This window comes from Brachyhypopomus gauderio, chromosome 7, assembly GCF_052324685.1.
Source record: "Brachyhypopomus gauderio isolate BG-103 chromosome 7, BGAUD_0.2, whole genome shotgun sequence".
Taxonomy (NCBI): Eukaryota; Metazoa; Chordata; class Actinopteri; order Gymnotiformes; family Hypopomidae; genus Brachyhypopomus; species Brachyhypopomus gauderio.
The window spans coordinates 18,160,956-18,184,363 of NC_135217.1; the positions used below are offsets into that span (position 1 = coordinate 18,160,956).

Sequence of the window (23,408 nt, forward strand, 5' to 3'; positions counted from 1 at the left end):
CAGTTTTAAACTCAATAAAATAAATAAATAAATAAATAAATGTATCACAAAAAACTGCATTAAGTACACCATATTGTTTCTGTTCTGTCTAGCATCGCCGGTGTATGTAGCATATGTAGTGTATATCTCCAGCTCTGTGTTATCCAGCCAGTGCCTGTGTAACATGCCCCTGTGATGCGTCTTGGAACCGAACCTCCGTCTCAGGGTGGAGGCGGCAGGTGAATTGGGTCGGGGAGAATTGGGTTGATGGAGAAGTTCAGATTCATTACAGGTCAGCATTTTGCAGCCTGGCGCAGAAGCACTCTGTGCCCGTCCCCTGACCGCGTCGGAGGGTCTGCTGGCGTGCTCACAGCTCCTCTTCCTCCCCTCTTCCTCTCCGTGTCTGCCTCGCTCCCCCCCCCCAACACCACCACCACACAGGCCCGACTGTCTCTGCCCCTTTTAAACTTTAATGTGCGAGTGTTCTCTTTTGATCATAGTTGTAAATGGTTTTCATTTTAATGTTTAAAACATTGTCTCTTTTATACCATTAGACTGAGGGGTGGACGCGGGAAATCATCGGTCATAAATCTTGGATGAGGTGCCCTTACTAATGCCTGACTAAAAAATGCCAAGTTATGAATCTGAGTGCATGTAAAGTAGTAACTTTTCCTCCCCCTCCCCCCACGCCCGGAGGAGGTTAGAGATTAAAATAATGCACAGGCAGGGAAAAAGTGACCCCAAATGGAGGAGTTGAATGGATGGATGGCATTTTGATGGAGAGGATGACTCTAATGGACACAAACATGCATAAATAACAACAGGTATCAGAGCAGTGGGGCTTTTAATAAACACTCATGTGAGTAGAAAAACTCTGTGTACCCAGCATTCCCTCAGTTACCGTAACAACCCATGGGGCCTGCCTCTGCCTTCTAGACCCTTCTAAAATAGACAGTAGGGTCTGACGTTGAACGTTAAGACGTTAAGCCCCTTGGGAGGCTTTTCAGCCTCTATGCTTCAAGTAACTACTTATTCCTTATGTGTCTTTGGCCTGAATGTTAAATGTTATTTTCTTTTCTTAAAGCACTAAATTCACAGGCTTAGGTAACTGACGTCCATATGTAACCTGCAGTATTGAGGCCTAAACCAGAACTTTTACATTTAGACCAGCCTTGTATAGAAGAACGCTATAGGAAACATTAACATAATTCAGTACATTATCCAATAACAGGAGCAGACAGGAAACAAGGTCTCTAGAAGCCCGGACATGTGTCGTTGACATGGACCTGTTGACCTGTGCTTCAATAGTCTGCCAAAAGTGGACAAATAAAGGTCTGATACCACGGGGCCTGTCTGAAGCTAGACGTCCTGCCTGTGTCTGGGCCCCTCCCCCCACAGCGGCTGGGCCCCTCGCCCTGTCCCTTCCCATCATGCCTGTGTTGACAATTGGATGCTGACGCAGCAGTTCTGCCAGACCTGGTCAGTCGAGTGCCAAGCACTCCCAAGGCCTGACTAATGTGTCCCAGACATGTGTGGATCTTGGATTTTGTTTCTCCTTTGACATTATTGTATTAGGTTAGAAATGCATCTAACGTGTATGTATGGTATGACCCTCTTAGACTAAAGGTCACTTTAATAGAAATAGAAACCATACTTAAGTTCTGCAGCTATAACAGGCATGATGGGCATAATATTTGAGGATTAACCGTGGCAATCTGTCCATGTTATAGCTGCTTATGTTATTTCTGCTCTAATTATTAATGGCACTTAGTGTCTATTACTCATGCTAATTGGTCTAAGCAGCTAATTAGCCACATGTACTGTCTGTGCAGAAAATCAGAATTGCCTTCTTCTTCACAGTATAGCACAGTATAATGTCATATAGCTTTTCCCCTAGCTAACCAAGGCAAATGCATTTATCAAGATCACAGTTCTTGATATAGTTCAAATACAGCTTTGATGAGTAAAAATATATGAAAGTATGAAATATGGGCACTCCCATATTTATCAGTTCCGCTTCACTATAGCATTGTTGCTTAGTTACTATAATTAGCACACAGTGCTATATATATATAATTATTAAATGCCACATATTCAAATTCACATCGTTAAACTCGATGGCAAAGAGCATGGAGTGCAAAACCCCCCTGGGAGTGTTGCACAGGACAATGACACACCCATGACACAGCAGCCCCCAAACCCAGACGCCCATGACACAGCAGCCCCCAAACCCAGACGCCATGACACAGCAGCCCCCAAACCCAGACGCCCATGACACAGCAACACCCAAACCCAGACGTCTATGACACAGCAGCACACAAACCCAGACGTCTATGACACAGCAGCCCCCAAACCCAGACGCCCATGACACTGCAGCACCCAAACCCAGACGTCTATGACACAGCAGCACACAAACCCAGACGTCTATGACACAGCAGCCCCCAAACCCAGACGCCCATGACACTGCAGCACCCAAACCCAGACGTCTATGACACAGCAGCACCCAAACCCAGACATCTGACACAGCAGCCCCCAAACCCAGACGCCCATGACACAGCAGCACCCAAACCCAGACGTCTATGACACAGCAGCACCCAAACCCAGACGCCCATGACACAGCAGCACCCAAACCCAGACATCTATGACACAGCAGCACCCAAACCCAGACATCTATGACACAGCAGCACCCAAACCCAGACGTCTATGACACAGCAGCCCCCAAACCTAGACGCCCATGACACAGCAGCCCCCAAACCCAGACGCCCATGACACAGCAGCACCCAAACCCAGACGTCTATGACACAGCAGCACCCAAACCCAGACGTCTATGACACAGCAGCACCCAAACCCAGACATCTATGACACAGCAGCACCCAAACCCAGACGTCTATGACACAGCAGCCCCCAAACCCAGACGCCCATGACACAGCAGCCCCCAAACCCAGATGCCCATGACACAGCAGCACCCAAACCCAGACGTCTATGACACAGCAGCACCCAAACCCAGACATCTGACACAGCAGCCCCCAAACCCAGACGCCCATGACACAGCAGCACCCAAACCCAGACGTCTATGACACAGCAGCACCCAAACCCAGACGCCCATGACACAGCAGCACCCAAACCCAGACATCTATGACACAGCAGCACCCAAACCCAGACATCTATGACACAGCAGCACCCAAACCCAGACGTCTATGACACAGCAGCCCCCAAACCCAGACGCCCATGACACAGCAGCCCCCAAACCCAGACGCCCATGACACAGCAGCACCCAAACCCAGACGTCTATGACACAGCAGCACCCAAACCCAGACGTCTATGACACAGCAGCACCCAAACCCAGACATCTATGACACAGCAGCACCCAAACCCAGACGTCTATGACACAGCAGCCCCCAAACCCAGACGCCCATGACACAGCAGCCCCCAAACCCAGATGCCCATGACACAGCAGCACCCAAACCCAGACGTCTATGACACAGCAGCACCCAAACCCAGACATCTATGACACAGCAGCCCCCAAACCCAGACGTCTATGACACAGCAGCCCCCAAACCCAGACGCCCATGACACAGCAGCCCCCAAACCCAGACGCCCATGACACTGCAGCACCCAAACCCAGACGTCTATGACACAGCAGCACCCAAACCCAGACGTCTATGACACAGCAGCACCCAAACCCAGACGTCTATAACACAGCAGCCCCCAAACCCAGACGCCCATGACACAGCAGCCCCCAAACCCAGACACCCATGACACTGCAGCACCCAAACCCAGACGTCTATGACACTGCAGCCCCCAAACCCAGACGCCCATGACACAGCAGCACCCAAACCCAGACGTCTATGACACAGCAGCACCCAAACCCAGATGTCTATGACACAGCAGCACCCAAACCCAGACATCTATGACACAGCAGCACCCAAACCCAGACGTCTATGACACAGCAGCCCCCAAACCCAGACGCCCATGACACAGCAGCACCCAAACCCAGACGTCTATGACACAGCAGCACCCAAACCCAGACGTCTATGACACAGCAGCCCCCAAACCCAGACGCCCATGACACAGCAGCACCCAAACCCAGACGTCTATGACACAGCAGCACCCAAACCCAGACGTCTATGACACAGCAGCACCCAAACCCAGACGTCTATGACACAGCAGCACCCAAACCCAGACGCCTATGACACTGCAGCACCCAAACCCAGATGTCTATGACACAGCAGCCCCCAAACCCAGACGCCCATGACACAGCAGCACCCAAACGCAGACGTCTATGACACAGCAGCCCCCAAATCCAGATGCCCATGACACAGCAGCACCCAAACCTAGACGTCTACGACACAGCAGCCCCCAAACCCAGACGCCCATGACACAGCAACACCCAAACCCAGACGCCCATGACACAGCAGCCCCCAAACCCAGACGCCCATGACACTGCAGCACCCAAACCCAGAGGTCTATGACACAGCAGCACCCAAACCCAGACGCCCATGACTCAGCAGCCCCCAAACCCAGACGCTCATGACCCTGCAGCACCCAAACCCAGACGTCTATGACACAGCAGCACCTAAACCCAGACGCCCATGACACTGCAGCACCCAAACCCAGACGTCTATGACACAGCAGCCCCCAAACCCAGACGCCCATGACACTGCAGCACCCAAACCCAGACGTCTATGACACTGCAGCACCCAAACCCAGACGTCTATGACACAGCAGCACCCAAACCCAGACGCCCATGACACTGCAGCACCCAAACCCAGACGTCTATGACACAGCAGCACCCAAACCCAGACGTCTATGACACAGCAGCACCCAAACCCAGACGCCCATGACACAGCAGCCCCCAAACCCAGACGCTCATGACCCTGCAGCACCCAAACCCAGACGTCTATGACACAGCAGCACCTAAACCCAGACGCCCATGACACACCAGCACCCAATCCCAGACGTCTATGACACAGCAGCACCCAAACCCAGACGCCCATGACACAGCAGCACCCAAACCCAGACGTCTATGACACAGCAGCACCCAAACCCTGACCTGACCCCGGGAAACTGCTCCTGCTTCTCTCCAAGTGCAGAGAGCTGAGGGCGTTGCAGTAGTCAGTCACTCCAGTGTAGTTTTTATGTAGAATGATGACACAAATAATACGTTTGCTCCAGAAGTGCAAGGAATAATTAACACTAGAACTACCAAGCCGCCTGCTTTCGACAGTACCCCACTAGAACTACCAAGCCGCCTGCTTTCGACAGTGTCCCAACTAGACTCTTGGTCTCTTGGCAGGTGTGATAAGCCCTTCTTACCTCCAGTGTTATGTAAATGAGGCGTGTGTCAGCTGTGGGTGGTTGCTGTTGACACACCTTTCAATACACACCTTTGGCTGCCTCATGAGACTGCAACCTCTCTTGGCAGAAGTCTGCTCAACTCAGGACCATGTTTGAGATTTGATTTGTGGAAGGTTGAAATAATGTGAAATTGACACAAACATAATATTTGAATTATAGTGGCATATTGATTATTCAAAATGGCTCTGATTTTTTAACCTTATTTTAAGTAGTTAAAACTGTCAATAGGTATAGGTAAAGATATTTTTACATAAATTTATACAAAAAACCCTCAGCTACTTGAAATAGAGCAATTTTAACTTATCAAGATGGTACTTTTTGCAGTGTGTCTCTTTCAAAAACAACAGCCATAACTGGCAAACAAAAATAGAAAATTTACTTTTCTCTCCCTACTCTCTTTTTTTGGCCTACCTCCACCCCCCCACACCTTCTTTGGAGGACAACTTTATTTTTATGTAAGGATCAGAAAACAATTATGTACCACCACCATCACCACACAGAGAGTAGCCTGTTCAGCCATACCAGTGTTATGAAAATGAGGCCATTACATTGATTCTAAATGTAGGAGTACTGTTTGTGTGTTTGTATGGGGAGGGGTGGAGGTGGGAATATGCAGGTCCAGAAGAAATGGTCCTCTGGAACAAGGTGAAGGTGAATTGGTGAAGCCACCCCCCACACAAAAAAGTCAACATTGCCAGAAATTTATATTCAAGTTAGCTTTATTGGTATATAGGTGTATATATAAATACACATATGAATATTCTGCACACACCTGGCACTGCCACATCATCTCCTTTCTGCACTTGCCACATGTGAACCTATCACAAGACACACAACGATTAGTGGCACGGTTACTTTTGCAACAACACTTGACCTGGCACCATGCCCTTTTCCCTGTGTCAGGTGTGGGTGGTTGCTGCTGCTGAGCCTTTTCCTTGGCCACTTCCTTGGCTGCCACATGAGCCTGTGCAAGCTCTTCTGTAAGATTGACCAAAAACTCCGACCATCTCTCCTTTACCCCAGTGCATGCTTGAAAAAGCACATAGGCATTCAGTGCTGCAATGTCAATCATATTATAAAACACAGCGACTGGCCAACGCCGTGTTCCGCAACGTACAGTGTACTTTCGTACCATCTGGTCCATTATATCCACACCACATTTTAGGGAGTTGTAGTCAGTGATTGTGTTTGGCTTTTTTTGTGTGTGTTCCCAGTCTCCACCGTACTGTGCATGGTACTGAGGATGCAGACAGTCTTTCTACGTTTGGGTGCGTAAACGGTCAGTGTGGCACCAGAGGTTGAAAACACCTGTGTGCTGAATTCCTCACGGACCAAAGTCTTTTTGGCAGAGTCTGGAAGCTCACAACGAATCCTGTTTACTGTGCCAAGGAGGGTGGTCTTCCGGCCCAGCAATCGTTTTGCTAGTGACAGTGATGTGAAAAAATTGTCTGTGTTAACAGTTCTTCCTTTGTCCATAAATGGTTCCATAAGCTTCATCACCACATTTTCTGACAGTCTTTCCCCTGTGGGACGACTGGAGTCTTTACCAAGGTATGGGATGATGTTGGATACGTACTTGGTTTTCAGGTCACATGCCACCCAGAAATTTATCCCAAACTTGTCTGGTTTTGTGGCTATATACTGAAGAAAACAGCAACGGGTCTTGGATGGGAAAAGTTGCTCATCTATGGTGATATGCCTTCCTGGGTGGTACGAAGTGATGCAGTTGCCCACGAAAGATTTCCAAACATTAGAAATTGCAGCAAACCGGTCAGTTGCAGCTCGTTCATGGCGTGTGTCCTTGTCGTCAAAACGTAGGTGCCGCATGATGTCCTGAAAGCGGTTTCACGCACTTTGAGTTGCATGAATGTATGAAAGGTGCTATAGAAATAAAGATTATTATTATTATTTTTATTATAAAAAGGGAAGGGCAGAAAAAAACACAGCTCAAATGACCACTGCAATGGTTCACCAACTGCTGCTACATTGGGCATCCATATTCACCCAAACACATATACACACACACACACCCTCACACACATACACCCACAAACCTTATTTTCAGTAGTTTTTAGCACATGCATGTATGTATGAAAGGTGCTATAGAAATAAAGATTACTTATATTATAAAAAGGGAAGGGCAGAAAAAACCACAGCTCAAATGACCACTGCAATGCTTCACCAACTGCTGCTACATTGGACATCCATATTCATCCAAACACAAAGACAATCTCCCTCAATCTCCCCAAGGGGAGGCCAGAGTTTTTTCTTCTCTATCTGAGTCAGTGAACACATCCAGCAGAACAATGAACTGATGGTTCACACCATCACCCCCCCCCCTCCACCCACTCCCCGTCTACCTATAATGGCTGCATGTGCATAACAAAGGGTGGCCTAATGGGATGCAAATGTCCCCAGAACTGCCCCCTGGTGGAGGCCAGGTAGAAAAGTTTGGAATTAAAATGGTGGTAGTCCTAGTGTTAATGCATTTATATTCCTCGGTTTTTGTAACATTATTGTAAAATAAAATAAAATGCATTCACTGATGGCAAATACAAAAGGGGTCAAAAATGAGCCTATTTTGTCCATCAGAGAGCAGCCTTCTAAAGATGTAAGGAAAACCGAAAATTAAAAATATGAACCACATATATAATAACCATAAAAAAATTGTTTTTTGAGTTATTCTCAGGCTTTTTCTATCAATGACTAAACAATAAACATAAATAAATATAATTTTAGGTTTTTGTTCTCCAGCTATTATATTATTCAATATGTGCCGGGGGTGTTTGACCCAGGACTGCACGCGTGATTTTGAAGAGACGATCGGCCCTTTAGCATACAGACCCTGCCACCTCATCTCCGCAGTGATGAATGGTCGTCATAGCGATTGGGCAGTGTCGTGAAGTTCAGTGCGCTGGCGCGTATTAAAACCGGAGCTCGCACCGCCCTTAAACTCGTGTGCCGGTGTAGCTTGTTATTTTGTCAGGAAGATTAATGCCAGGAAGTGTCCCGTAAAGAAAGTGCTTTTCCTCGGAAAATAAAGGAGGGAACAGGACTGTAGGTGATGTGGAGGTTGGGGGGGGGGGGGACCTGGGGGGGGGCACCCGGGGAGGCGGGGGGTATACCCGGGGTGGACCAGCTGGCTCTGGCATCTAGGGACGATCAGCTTATTGCTTGTGTGTCGATCAGCCTGCAGACGTGACATGGCACTGCACAAACTGGGAATTCAGCTCTGCAGAAAGGAGGCATCGGGAAGCATAAAGTCAAGTGGGAGTTATTTGAAAAGTGCGGTGTGGGTGGTGATGGGACACGTTTGGATGCGCCGAAAGCCTGTCCCACATTGTCACGTTTCTTTATTTCTTTTAATGGAAAATTTAATTACGTTGTCTGAAACATTTGCTTTGATTCCGTAACTCTTATATTTTCTGTCGCGCAGCATAACGAAGTCTGCTTCTCCCAACGACAAAGTTCCTTTTTAATGAGACAGGCGGTGAAAATAGCACGCCTGCTGTATTTCAGCGATTCAACAAGCTTCATCTCACTAAAGACGGCAGCTCAGGCTTAGATCATAAATAACTCTCTTTTCATGACCCATGTAATTGTATTTGGAAACACTAATGTATCACTCCAGTCTTTTCCCCTCAGACACAGCATGCCAAATGAAGCCAGTTCCTCCAGGTCTAAGCACAAGGCATGTAGATGTCGACTCTTTCATATTTGTATTGTAAGCTGCCTGGTCGCAGCACATCAGAGCACAAGGCATCGCACGCGGGGAGAAACTGAGAGAGAGAGAGAGAGAAAGAGAGAGAGAGAGAGAGAGAGAGGCAGTGCGCCTCTGCATGCTCCCACGTTCGGAAACATAAAACGGCACTCAGGGATGAGGGGGTAATTGCCTGCGTCTGTCGGCTCATGTAGGATAATGAGGAGGCATGTTGACTCTAATCACTACACAGTTCCCCCGCCTCAATAAGAGAGCAGTCTCACGCGCTCTCTCTGGGATACGCCTGCTGTCATAGCGCTGGATGGCTTTAGATGGAGATGCATTAGCTAGCGAAGAGACAGGAAGATCAGGGTGCTCTTCAGATTCCCATGCTTTAGTTCATAAGTGCTCAAAGACAAACTTAAACCCCAAGGGCATGTAAAGTTAATAGTAAATAGACAATGGTAGGTTGATAATTAGAGTTTTCCACGAGATGTGGATTATACATAAGTTATATAAAAAGAAGAGAAAGAATAAAGCAAGAATAAAGTTATCGTTTGATATATTTGTTTGGGCCCAGAAGCAATGTAAAATTTTTTATATTTTTTTTAACTCTGTTCTAGTTTCAAACTTCTTTAAAAGCTTTTTTCAAAGACTATGTCTCTATAAAAGCAACTCTCCTCAGCAAGCCAGAGCAACAGCAAGTAGAGTCTTTGACTACATGACCTGTCCATGGTGCTGAAGAACATGCAACCATTTGAGTGAGGGTGTATACTATTCTGATATGTGTGCTCATCTAAATGAACACACATTTGGCTGTAGGTAGCTGTAGAAACCAGCTTTGAGGCTGCCAAAGTTTCACTGATGTTGATTTGATTTAACAACCTTAGTGTCTGAATTGACACTCTTTATTTCAACACATTTCTGATTCAAGATTTCACCTTAGTTCTCTCTCTCTCTCTCTCTCTCTCTCTCTCTCTCTCTCTCTCTGTTTAATTTAAAGTGTTCCCAGCAGTCAGGTTTCCACACTGTCCTTTAATGATTTAAGTTTGCAGCAGTTGTAAGATGACTCGCAGGGGGAGAGAGTCGCATTAAATAAATAAGAGTGATAAAATTGCCAGAGCCCTCATACATTTCAAAGCTAATGCGACTAGCGACGTGCTAGCAGCACCTGCACACGGTCTTGCTGGGGTAATTTGATTGATTTGTTGTGACAGGAGCCAAATAATTGAGAGTGAGAGGTGGCGTTGGAGATGGGGGGGGAGGGGCCTTGCTCCTTCTCCAAGACAATCCCAGCAGAAATGAAGCTTCACATCTCCCATACACCTCTGATATCACTCTGTGTCTCCTCTATCCTCCTCTCTCTCCCCCCTCCACCCCAGTATTGTCTGACTTGAATAAGAGGCATGCAAGCGTGTTGCCAGGTGACTGCATACGACAGTGGGTTAGACACAATAATAACACAAATTGTAATGTACACACATGCACGCTGTGAGTGTGGAACATACGCGCACGCACACACAAACACACACACACACACACACACACACACACACACACACACACACACACACACACACACACACACACACACACACACACACACACCACCTCATGTCATAATGGCTACACATCAAAGGACAAACACTAACATACTCCATTTTCCATACCATACCCACACCATGGCTTTTTTGATAGTAACAAAAGAAAATATACAAACGTCTCATGTTCTGATTTGAATCGGTTCTTGTTTTGTGACTAACGCATGGGAGCGCGGGCCTGGTGGAGACGAGCCCTCACCGATCACTGTAGAACAGCCGCTAGGACAAAAGAAGCCCAGCTCCGCCTGTTTGTCCTACACCTGAATCGCTATGGACACCGAGTGTCCTTGACGTATGTGCTGAACTCCTGCTGCTTCTGTTTGCCATGAGCGTGGAGTTGGAGGTCTTGAAGGTCCTCATCAGCCCACCGGCTGCCCCATGCTGTTCATTCTTCGGACTGGGGGCGTCTTCGGGCCTCTTAAACGATGGAAGGAAAAATCAGATGTGGCCTTAGAGAGAGAGAGAGAGAGAGAGAGAGAGAGAGAGAGAGAGAGAGAGAGAGAGAGAGAGAGAGAGAGAGAGAGAGAGAGAGAGAGAGAGAGGAGAGAGAGAGAGAGAGAGAGAGAGAGAGAGAGAGAGAGAAGGATGAGAGAGAGAGATGGGAATGAGGGAGGTTTGAAGAAGACAATACCAATAGTATTGTGCAGTTTTGTCTTTGGTTTTGGCTGTTCTGATGGAGCTGCAGAGTCTTTTTGTTTCTCCTCGTGTGCTAGAAGCCAAACATACACACGATTGTGGTGCGTCTGGTCAGGACGCCCCAGCACAAAACGCAATATGTGCCTGTCATTTCGACTAGGTCCCCCACCCTTTCCAAAACCCTCATCCATGTTTGCTACATGTTTTATGGTAATTGTGTAAGTTCCCAAATAATTGGAAAGCCCCAATAAAGGTTTTTAAAAGGGCCGCGGCTTTCCGGCTCTGATGGGGAAGTGGTGCGGAGAGGCCTGAAATGACTAAAGCTTCTCAGCGCGGCATTAAATTAAACAAATCGCCCTGTGCGCACTTTCTCCGGAGCGGGTGACGGCACTCCCGGAGTCTAGCTGCGTCTCGGAGCTGCCGGGGAGGGAGACTTCATGCCCGTGCTCACTCAGATATGTAATGAGAGAGAGAGAGTGCTGAACTCAGGGGTGCACATACATCATGGCCAGGACACGGCCGGACATCGAAGAGCCATTAACGCGGGCGGACGAGGCCGACGATGATCTTCGAGCAGAACGCGAACAGCTGAAGTAGGAGAACGGAAGAGGAAGAGGAAGAGGAAGGACCTGATGATGGAGAAGAAGAAGTGGGTTGAGGAGAAGGTAGGAGTTTGAGTACAAGTAGAAGCAAGACGAGAAGGAAAGACGTGACAGACGGAACAACGTAAATATATTCCCCTTCGTCTTACAACAGTCATCCAACAAAGTCTCGACTATCTAACAACAAACTGGAGGAGATCTCGGTTCAGCTTCCACAGTTAGGTTTAATGAAGAAGTGTCATTCAACCACTCAAACCATATACCATTTTGTTTGGATGGGGAAGTGCGTGTCTTAACCCAGTCTCCCGTTCTCCGCAGATAAAGCTCCACATATCATGTTATTGAAGGCAGTGGGCCAGTGTAGCCGCTCATATGCATTCAGTGGCAGCCCATCATGAGGCCTTGGAAATAGGAATTGATTAGTGATTTACATGGTCAGTGAGAGAAGAAAGAACCAGCGAAATGTTGTAAATGAAATATTAGACCAGGCAGCTAGTGGAGACGGAGAGAGAGGAGGAGAAAGAGAAAGAGAGAGAGAGAGAGACAGAAAGACGGATCGTAATCTGGAGGAACTGGCATTCCTGTTTGTAAGAATTGGTGACATTTTTACATTTATCTCAGTTCTGCATGAGTCATAATGCTAATGGTAATTTCATGGGAGTGAACTGCAGTGCAAATCGGTTATCGTACTACGCTGACACTCGTGTTCTGTTGCTGGTTCCTGAAAACCGTACGTCACTCCTTGTGTGTGTGTGTGTGCGTGTGTGTGCGTGTGTGTGCATGTGTAATGTAACTTATTTCTCTGTACAGACCCTACCCCCGCGGAGTATGAGGACTGAAGCTTCAAGCTTTTTGTTGAAGCTTTTAGAGAAAGAGAGAGAGATGACTAGCATTCCTACTGACACAAATGTGTACCTTTTGTGAGACACTGAAGGCAAAGGGATGCCATTTTGCGTTAGGAGAGTGTGAAAGTTCCCTCTGACAGATGGGAAGGTTACTAAAACATAGGGTGAGGCAGAGCGAAAGGGTTTCTGACAGGCTAAGCTCCCCTTTTAGTTCAATCGGCTGGAAAATGTAACGTATGAAAAGTTTAAAAGACTTAAGCTGTATGAATAGGTTTTTTCTGTTATGAGCAGTTTTTAATGTGTCCTTACCTCATTGGCAAAATTGTAAGATGCTGTTAGAAATGATAGAGTGAGACCCTTGCATTTGAAAAAGAAAACGTATTTTGATGAGAGGTTAGTGTCTCGAATGTCTGCAATAATCAATAGGATCCTAGCAGCACAACTGTGGGCACTTACCCAAGAAATCAACACAAATGCTGCAGAAATCTAACCTTATCATTATGAACTTACCATTTAATCAATACCTAAAGAATCAACCCATCAATACAAGTCAAACAGCTTTTAAATATCAACACAAGCAGTACTGCCTTCTCTATTCGAATACATTCAGGCATAATAACAAATCAATGCAACTTAAAGTGCTCCACTATATGTTAACTGGGATCACACTTCAAAAATGGATCGCTTCCTCATCCAGCGCCATGCAGGCTCAAGAGTTCACCGACATCTGATGCCAGTCTCACTTCTCACTCCAGATTGGAAAGGGGGAGAAAAAAGTCAAAAGAAAACATGAATCCAGGAGAGTTGTAAATCTGACCCCAAGGGTCAGGTGAAGGTCTGTATCTCAGATAACGCTATCCTTCTCTGTCCCGAAACACAAGATCCTGCAGTGATTTTGAGCTCAGCAGATGGTGCTGAAACCAAGCCCTCTTTGGGAGGCGAAAAGCAGCAGCTAAAAGCCGTCTGCGGTTTCTAACTGCCGGCTCAGAGCCTAATTACCTTAATTAATAGCCATGCTTTCACTGGAAAGCTGGGGGAGAAGGAGGGGGGGGGTGTTGGATTTAGGGGTCCTGTGTTAAGTGTTAAGGGGGGTCTGAAAGAGGCCCCAGAGGAAGGGCGGAGGAGTGTAATGGCCCCCAGGGGCTCTTTGGTGAAGACGTGGTAGGCGCTTTGGGCCTGGATCATGTAGCGCACGGGCCGACCGCAGCCGGGCACCAAGAGCAGATATCCATTACACTAAAGCTCTTCCACCCCTCCCCCGCCGGGCCAGGGGCTTGTGGGAAAGGAGAGAGCGAAGGAGGGGTGTGAGGGGGGGTAGCTTAAGTGTACCTCTCTAACCTCAAACAAGCAGCTTTTCACCCCGCCTTTTCCTCTTTGCCCTGTTTGCCGTCCCTCTCCTCTATCAGCGGAGAGTTAGAGTTTCGCTCACCCCACACTTTCGCTTCCTCACACTTCTTCACCCGGCCGTGGGCCTCCGTGGGCCGTCGCCCGCCGCTCCTGCTCGCGGCTAACGGCTAACGTCACACATTCCAAGACCCATCCTCCCTTAGTTATTTCCATCACTTTATGTTTTTTACGCTTTGATTGTTTGAATTCGAGAAGACAATCAAGAACTCTGGAGAAGGGAAAAACCTCTGGAATGTAGGTATCCTCTGTTTATCAGAGAGATCAAGTATACCGCTCCATTCAGTCTTATACTCCTGCATCAATATGTTACACATATTAATTTTTCTCCTCTTACTAAACTCACTCTGCTAAATTAGCCATGCTGCATTCAATTTACTCCACAACTGAAACACTTAATGTAAAAAAAATAAAAAAGAAAGCGCAGGGAAAGGCGTGTGTAAGATAATAAGGAAATGTACCGCATGTCTGCAGCTGTTGCTGCCTCTCCCAGATGCCCCTCCCCCACCCCCACCCCCACCACCACCCCCAGTCCCTCATTCTCTGCCCCTCCCCCCAGCTCATTTCCCCCAGCCGTCATACACCTTGTCAGCGCCGAGCCTGAGCTGGGGGGTGCGCGCGAGCACAACTTTGGGATGCATACATTTGCTCTGATGATATATTGTCCCGGGCAGGAATTTCATTTGCTGCCGTTGGCCCCCGCCGGACCTGTTGCCGAGCGGCTGGCCCGATAAGCGCATAAGCAACTCGTCGCTTCATTCATCATACGGCGCTCACGGCCCTCCGCGGCCGCACCGCAGGGGAACCGCTAAACCGACAAAAAGCAGCAGGCCAAAGCTTCACCCGAAGGGCTTCGCTCCCATTAAAACGCCAAGCGGAGACACAGAGACAGTGAAAAGAACACATGGGTGTCACTGCTCGTGGTGCCACTTTACATCACTAGTGTTACAGGATAACTGCAGCGTTACCGCAGAATAATGAGCAACGATGTGTAACAACGCACCGATGCACTGTAATTAGACTGTATGCATTATTCATGGTGCAACTACAGAGATTCTTGCCGACTGTATTACACTGTAATTAAGGGTGTAGTAATACTGTTGAGGAACATATAGCTGTAGTGTTTTGAGGTCTTTTCTTTGGGCGTGGGTGTGTGTGTTTGGAGGGGAGGCATTTAAGTACAATCTGGCTTTCTGCTTCGTGCTTGATGGGCCTTGCACAAACGTGTGAAGACCAGATGATGAACAGTTTGTAGCGATTTACAGGTATCTCCCCTATATCTTGATAATATCTGTATTACATCAGCAGGGGGCTTATTTACTGCGCGCGGGTCGGACTGTGCCGGACAAGCTGTAAAGAGCTTTACAAATCACAGTGGCAACACGCTAGCTGCCATCCTGATCCACAGGCTGGCATGCTGCTGCTCTCGTGGGCGGCGTTCTCCTCTCTCCGCTCTCCTGCTCCACACACACTGTGGGCACATGTACACACACTCCCAGAGTAAAGAGAATCATTAAACTGAAGGCAGAGGGAGAGGAGAGGGAGTGAACTCGGTTTGGCGGTTAATCCCACTGAAATCTGAAATGCTTTCTCTTGGCCCTTGTTTGCACCCCACGTTGTTTTGTAGGCCCACGCAACTCTGCGAAAACACCACACACACACACACACACACGTACAACAAAAGGCCCTGTGATGTCCTCCTCGGGCACACATTGTCTTTTCATTACAGATAAATCATTTCATTCTGCATGTCTGCCTGTGCAAGGCTGCACGTATCAGTCCCAATGGTGCTTCTGCGGGCAGAGCAACTACTAAAGGGGAAAAACACACACACACACACACACACACACACACACACACATACACACAACAAAACAAAAGATGCTTTTTATTTTAGACAGAAGCAGGCCGTGATCCTTTTAAAGCCTGAATTTCTCACTCTTTCAGTGGCGTTTCTAATAGCATAATCGCTCTAAACCCTGCCACACTCCCGAGTCCTTCTCCAAATAATCCCCGATGAGTCTGTGATAGCGGGTGAGCGGATCAGGCAGGTCTGGGCGCGGCGTTCTGGTCCATCTCGGTAAATGTTGCCCCCTCCTCATCCCATCCCTACAACCACCCCTCCCACCGAGGCTTTTACTGTCTGTCAACCAGCACTCTGTATCCCCGACGCATCAGGGCTGGCCTCTATTGATTTTTCCACCCGCTGAAACTGCCGTGCGAGCATAAATTTTGCATGAGCCTCTACCACCCCCCCCCCCCCCCCCCACCCCCCCCCCCCCCCCACACACACACACACACCACCCAACAGGAGGAAGACGATGACGAGGGGCACGGGAGAGACCTCGGCGGTGGCGGTGGGTGCAGGACCGCATCAGGCAGTGGGGTGAGGGTGGGGGCCTGAACCCTGGCGTTAGTGTTGAAGAGTGGTGCTAGCACACGGCCTTCAAGAAGGTGCCATTTCTAAGCCTATGAATCCAGGAGTTATGTGTGGTCCTCTGACACCACGATGAGTTTGAAAGAGGTTCTGAACTTTTGGCTACACGTGAAGTAACTTCCTCCTCTACTTTCCTCACCTCATTCCCCCTGAAGAATGTCCCAAAGCCCTGTAAATCCCTCGATGAGAGGCTGATGTGTGCGGTAGTGATGCGCGTCTCCTAACGCTCACTCCGCCATGATCCTGACAAGCTGGTTTCTGTAACCCCCTAAACCCGCCTGCCCTCTTCACTACAGTTTGGTCTGCCTCTCGTGTACTACGATCTGATCCCTATCCTCGCTGCCAGAGGATCGTTTAGTACTGTCTGAAAACTAAGGATGTGGCACAGGTACTAAATCAGGCTGTGATGGCTAAATGGTTGTGGTGATGGTGAAGTGTTAGTGTGGACAGGTGGTGTGATATAATGAGGAAGGTGGAGTCCGGGTGTCTGTCCGGTCCACTCTGATTGAACATAAAGTGAAAATAACCACGCAGTCTGACCACCCCGGATCGCTGTGGCCTCTGTACTGACCTCTGACAAGCCACCACACATTAAAATTTACACACACACAGTCTGTCACTGCTCAAACTCTAGACAGGTGAGTGTTTTTTTGTTTGTTTTTTTTCCATCAGTAGCAGCTCAGCAGAGAGGTTTCAGAAGAAAATAACGAACAAGTACACACACACACACACACACACACACACACACACACACACACACAGAGCCCATGCTGGACACACATACGGGGTACCAGAGAGGTCAGCTAAGCAAAGGTTTGTTAAATAGAGAAATTCTTGTGGTCAGATAGGGAGGTCTCAGTCTCCTCTGTCTGGCTTTGGCGAGGGAGTTCGAGGTAAATCAGAGTGCTGAATTAGGAGGTCCCAAGAGTCAAGGCAGAACTCCAGACGTACCACTCCAGTCTCGGCCACATCTGACAGAAAGCCGTGGTAAAACTTCTCCCAGCTCTTCCTACAATAAAGACAGAGGCACTGTAACGAGAGAATGGTACCATTCTATTTATTGAATTTATTTTGCATTTAGAAACTGTGTCGTGTTTGTTTTTCTGTGCAGTGTTTGTTTTTTAAATAGATTTTGTCAAAGAGCATCTTTTCAGAGAGCTTAAGTTGTATTTGATTCCCCAGCACAATATAGAAGCAGCACTTGGAGTTAATGATCTGTTGGTGCCCTCTGACCAAGCTTGTATTTCTCTTTTAGTGCAGTATTTGATACCATAGACTACCATTTCTCCTGAGAAAGCATCAGACATTTGGTTAGCATTAGTGTTCCTGTAATGACGCATCTTGGGGCTTGACTAAGAGTGCTAGCGTCTTATCCACATCAACAGCAGTCAGTTTCAGACGTAGTCAAATTCAAAGTCACATTTTTTATAGAGAGCTTTTTACAATATTTCTTGTCATAAAACACACACAGACACACACACACACACACACACATATATATATAATATTTTATACATACACGTACACACACACACACACACACTGGTCCCAACATCAAAATACTACTATTTTGCTTAGAAAATAATATTTATATGGAGTGGTTTTAGACAGTCTGATTCAGTACTGCTCTAACAACTCAGTAACTGACTCAGTACTGCTCTATCAAAAATAAATAAATAATCAACCCAACCCTGTACGGCAGCCTTCACGGACAGTAGAAGCACCGTCTGTGTGGTCCGCGTGCGTTCAAAAACCTCGTCATGTTCTCAGGATAATTATGTCTTTAATGTCTGTGCCTCGGAGCCTCTGGTGCGTGCTGCTCTCCGAACAATTACCCTCCCGCGCTGGTGTGATTAGAGCCGGCCTGATGAAGTCACTCTCCTCTCTTAAGGAGAACAGAAGGTCAGGGGCTCCCCTTAACAAGATGACAGAGTTTATGAAGCACCGCGCTTATAAAGCAGAGCTGTTACCTGCAGTGTTACCCCACGTAATGGGGCCACGGGGGATTTCTGCACTGCTCCCCCTGTCTGTCTCTATTTATTTGTTTCTCTTCTCGTCATTCTCTTTTGTTGTTCTCCGGCCGTGTGACTGAAGGCAGGAGCAGGGCTCTCTCTCACCCTTTGATCTTCCCTCTGCTTTCCAATAATTTTTTGACAGAAATCTGTTTTGCAGTTCTTTAATTCTTTTTTTTTTCTCCTCCTTGTCACCCCCCCCCCCCCCCCCCCCCCCCCCCCCCCCCGGTTCCCATTTTCTCGATCTTTTTCCTCCGGTGGCGGCATTCTGAGAGCTCAAGAGTTATGAGCACTCCGATGTTCCGAGCGTTCCGATGTTCCGAGCGTTCCGATGTTCCGAGCGTTCCGATGTTCCGAGTATTCTGATGTTCCAAGCACTCTGCTGTTCCGAGCACTCCGACGTTCCGAACACTCTGATGTTCAGAGCACTCTGACGTTCCGAGCACTCTGACGTTCCCGAGCACTCCGGCATGAGAGAGAGCCACATATGCCCCTGTCAAGGCCTGAAAGACAACTTGGCCCAACATTTCAAGCATGGATTGGACGCTCCACTTTTTCCCCGGGCACAGATGACATATATAATTCATGGCAGGGTGTGAGAGTGGTGTCAATGTGTCAGCCAATAGAAGAAATATAAAAGTGGGCTGTTTACTGGTGGAGAGACCCCCTCTCTCTTTGTGTTCTCTTGGAGAAGAGTAGAGGGGTTCAGGGAGGATCAAATACATATACCTGTCTGTCCAGCTCTGATGCAGGTGTAACCACCTTAATCAAAGAAATGCCAGAACCAATGTATTTTTCCAGTTATCTCCCAGGGAAAAAAAACATTTTTAATTATTCAAGTGCATCAATTAATTATGGACACTGGCTTGTCTGTGCCACTGCACACAAATGAACAGTAGGCATGTTAGTACAAGTATGAGTGTCTTGTCTGTCTTGTGCTTTGATCTGTCATAGCTCACATTATCAGTGATTGTTTTGCAAATGATTGTGCTGCAGTAATGAAATGTTTTAATAAATTCAAATGATTTATTCTTGATTTAAATATATACATGTGCGCATCATTTTTCTATGGTAGGTAACATCTTATTGGTTCAATATTTTAATCAAAAAGATCTGAATTATGACATGTCATGCATGGACCTGCAGTCAAATGCATCAGTTTTGGGATAGGGATCAGTTTTGGGATTATATCCTATTATATACAGTATTTAACCCCTGTAAGTATGTATATCTGCCAGCAAAGCTCATGTTAATTTGTATGCATGTTGGCAGCTACACAGGAAAATATCCTGTGTTAAACTGGTCCTAAATCAATTTATAAAATTGATAATTAATAAATTAATTTAGTTATTGGACCTTTTTTTTGGACCGTATGTCGAGTATGCGGCTTTGGTAAACAACTTTACCATAAACGGAAATAAATGTTGGTATGTTCCGTTTGGGACGCTGCTTTTCTAATATTCAGCGGTGCTTTTGGGAAGTGTGAAGGACAAACTCAATGGTCCGGTTTTGCACTGTGGTCAGACAATATAGTGGACAATGATGTTTAACAAAAGTGTTATGCTACACCTCTGTATGTAGATTTTTTTAGTGTCTGTGTACATTCAGAAGATAAATATTAATGGGAACAGTAGTACTGAAGGTAAAACTCTTGCCTGTTATCCTTATAGTAATAACGTATGACACAAGCAAATACAGATGAAGGTGTTTTGTAATCTACTATAATTAATTTTTTTAAAGAGCATATGAAGGCATTAACCACACATGGTAATTCCATGTTAATCCAACTTAATCCAAAGTGGATTACAAGGGCTATAATCTTACTGCACCTATTTCGTTCGCCATAAAAATGTGCCCCAAATTTTGTGTCTTAATTGCAGCAATGCGTTTCTTAAATGGTGAAGACACAGTTAAAGTTCCTCAACAGGCTCTAAAGATCCTGGTTTGGATGGAGAATTCTGACTACAAAAATCAAAAACATCTCCAAGCAGCCTGAGAGACGCTACTTCACGTTCACGGTCGCTTCCAGAAACCAGCAGATAGTGATGATTCTGTAGGATGACAGACAGGGATACTTTTAAGATCTCTAATTTCCAAGAGAAGACGAATTCCATCTACATCACCTGGTTCAAATTAGCATGAACGTGTTGTTTTTAAAAATGGTAAATCTGTGACTTTGTGATGATAACTGTCCAAATAAATGATGATGGGAATTTTCCTTTTATGTTACTAAGTTATTTACTTGCAGAGTCTGATGAGTTTAACCAAATGTGAGTTTAATGGAATTTGTAATTAACGCAGTCTCATAGTCATAATAATGAATGCAGTCTTGTTTTCAGTGTGCTAAGGTAGGATACAGGTGCCTGGCGTCATGCCTTTAAAAGCAACAAAACTCTTCGGGAATGAACACTCGCGTTAGTGTTTACTGCGGTCTGTGGTTTGCTGCACCGGTGTCACCGAGCCTTTAAAAGTGTCAGCTTGACGATGGAAACACGTGTTGTTTGTTCCTGTGCAGCTACCTCATCTCTGAACTCCCAGCTTCAGCACCTTCAGCATCTCCAACAAATACATCACCATCAACAACAACAACAACAACAACAACAACAACAGCAGCAGCAGCGTGAACGGGAACAGCGAGAGCGAGAGCAGCTTCATCAGCGCGAACGGGAACGCGAGCGCGAGCGGGAACACCACTGCGGGCCGGCCCACCTCCAGCCACCCAATCATCCGCCGTCCCACCGTCAGCTGACTCCGCCCCTTCAGTCGCAAACTTCCGGCAACCCGCCTCTTCTTGTACCTCCACCAGTCATGGCTCAGCTCAGCCTCCACAGTCTTCACCCTCTCACAGGCCTAACCAATCACCAGCTCGTAGCCTGCCCCTCTCCAGTCACGCCCCCATTGCCCCTGCAGGTGAGTCCAAACTTTTGAACGTTTTGAGGTATTTCTTTTATATTCCAGCCACTGCAATAGATACAGGAAGCATGTACAGAATAATAATACTGGTACATAATAGTACTGGTACATTATTCAGCTGAGAATAATTAAACGGGTTATGTCTCACATATTCGGACCTGAGCACAAGAATCTTGTCTTTGCTTTAGGACAGAAAGGTCCCTGAGCAACCACAAAATAAAAGGCCTGTTTTTCTGTGCCAAAAATAGCACTGACCATTGACTTATTTCTCTCGACAGTCTGCAAGTTTGTAATAGCTCCTTACAGAGTAAATGTAACTGTAGTCATTGGTGGTTGTCATAAGTGCTGAACGATGATTGAACGATATACCAGATTTCTCCCTGGCATTTATGCCTCTGTAGCTGATCCATATAATGTCTCCTAAATATGATGTTGGCCCACTTAAAGGACATATTCTTCTACATTATTCACAACATGCCGGGAAGAATAGGGGTTAGGAGTGACACAAGGTCTAGGATGAATCCTGGAGAATGGGGCGGTAATTCAATTGAGTGATTGGAGCTGTCTGGGGAAATCTTGGATATTACAAATATTGTTTCTGGAGGAGGTACTTGTTTGCCAAGCGGGGTCCCAGTGAAAGAATGAAAATTGAAAGTTTATTGTTAAGAGTTCATCTCTGCCATCTTGCTTGCGACAGCAATAGAGCATTATTGTGGATGAAGAGCTTCAGAATATTAAATTACATGTTATGATGGTTTTGGTGTAATATAATTTGAATCAATTACATGATAATTACTTATTGACATGTTTGATATGGGCGCAGTAGACACAGCTGATGCAGCGTTTAGCTGCTTGTGTTTTAGTGAGTGGTTTTGATTGATATTCTTTTGTACTTTCAGTTCTTTGAATAACGTGTCATTTCTCTCAATTAACCTGCTAAATCTAGTGACTTTTTTCTGAATATTTCAAGAGGTCCTTGCAATCTAATGTAATTTAGGCAATAACATAGAAAGTCAATGTCAATTGATACACTGTAATCCGTTTTGAATATCTACAAGTAATTTGCGGATAAGGCATTACTCAATATTACCTTTCGTTTGGCCAGTTCACTGTCCTTGCAACAAGTGAACCCCATAACAACATTCACAGACTTCCAAGTACCCTCTTTGGACTCTAGTTTAAGTAACACCCCACCCCGAAGGTAACCACTCCACAGAAACCCTTCCTCTTTCTCTCTTCTCCTTCTCTTTTCTCGGTGTCTGTCTATCCATCCATCTCTTACCGTCTGTATGTCTGGCTGTCTCACTCTTTCTCTAATAACCTGCCCCCACCCTTTTTATATCCCAGTGGTTTCATTTCAGCCAGAGAGAGGCCAGGGTCGCCTCCCTGTCCTTCCTCACATTCATCAGCGTCACAGCTCTTATTGCTCCTGCCCTGCACACCCCCCCCCCACCACCACCACCACCCCCACCTACCATCAACTTAGGCCATTTATTTCACCTTCTGTCCCTCTGCCAGAACCCCTATACACACCAGCTGGACCAACAGGGCCCAGCGCTTAATGGTCCCTGGAGCCCACAGCTAGTGCTGTTTAAAGAGGCTCCCCTGAGACGATCAGACACTGCAGATGTTTCTTCATTGTGGGCTAAGGAACATCTGATTCAGTCTGGCATGTGGTCGTCAAGCCCTTGATTAAATGACTTATGTCATTAGTCCAGCGGTAGATAAAATAACGTGTAATTACAAGAGGGTTACAGGAGCCGGCAGTCTAGCAAAAATGATCAGGAATGTGTGAAACTGAAACTGTTGAGAAAGAATTACTAAAGCTTTGTGGCTGTCTGTCCAGGTCACATTAGGGCTCATTACAGTATTGCCTGGTCAAATGGGATTAAGTATAGTGGAGCCACAAGCAGATAAAAGG

At 46.7% G+C, this 23,408-nt stretch overlaps 1 protein-coding gene across 5 annotated transcripts in view; it reads left to right on the forward strand.

The window, feature by feature from the left end:
- The window catches only part of pou6f2 (POU class 6 homeobox 2), a 97,382-nt gene that overhangs the window by 38,180 nt on the left and 35,794 nt on the right, over positions 1 to 23,408 (forward strand). For all 5 annotated transcript variants that reach the window (XM_077012234.1, XM_077012235.1, XM_077012236.1 and 2 more), the window contains one exon: positions 21,090 to 21,484. In XM_077012234.1, the coding sequence (XP_076868349.1) occupies positions 21,090 to 21,484 (395 nt within the window). The remainder of the gene's footprint in view (positions 1 to 21,089; positions 21,485 to 23,408) is intronic.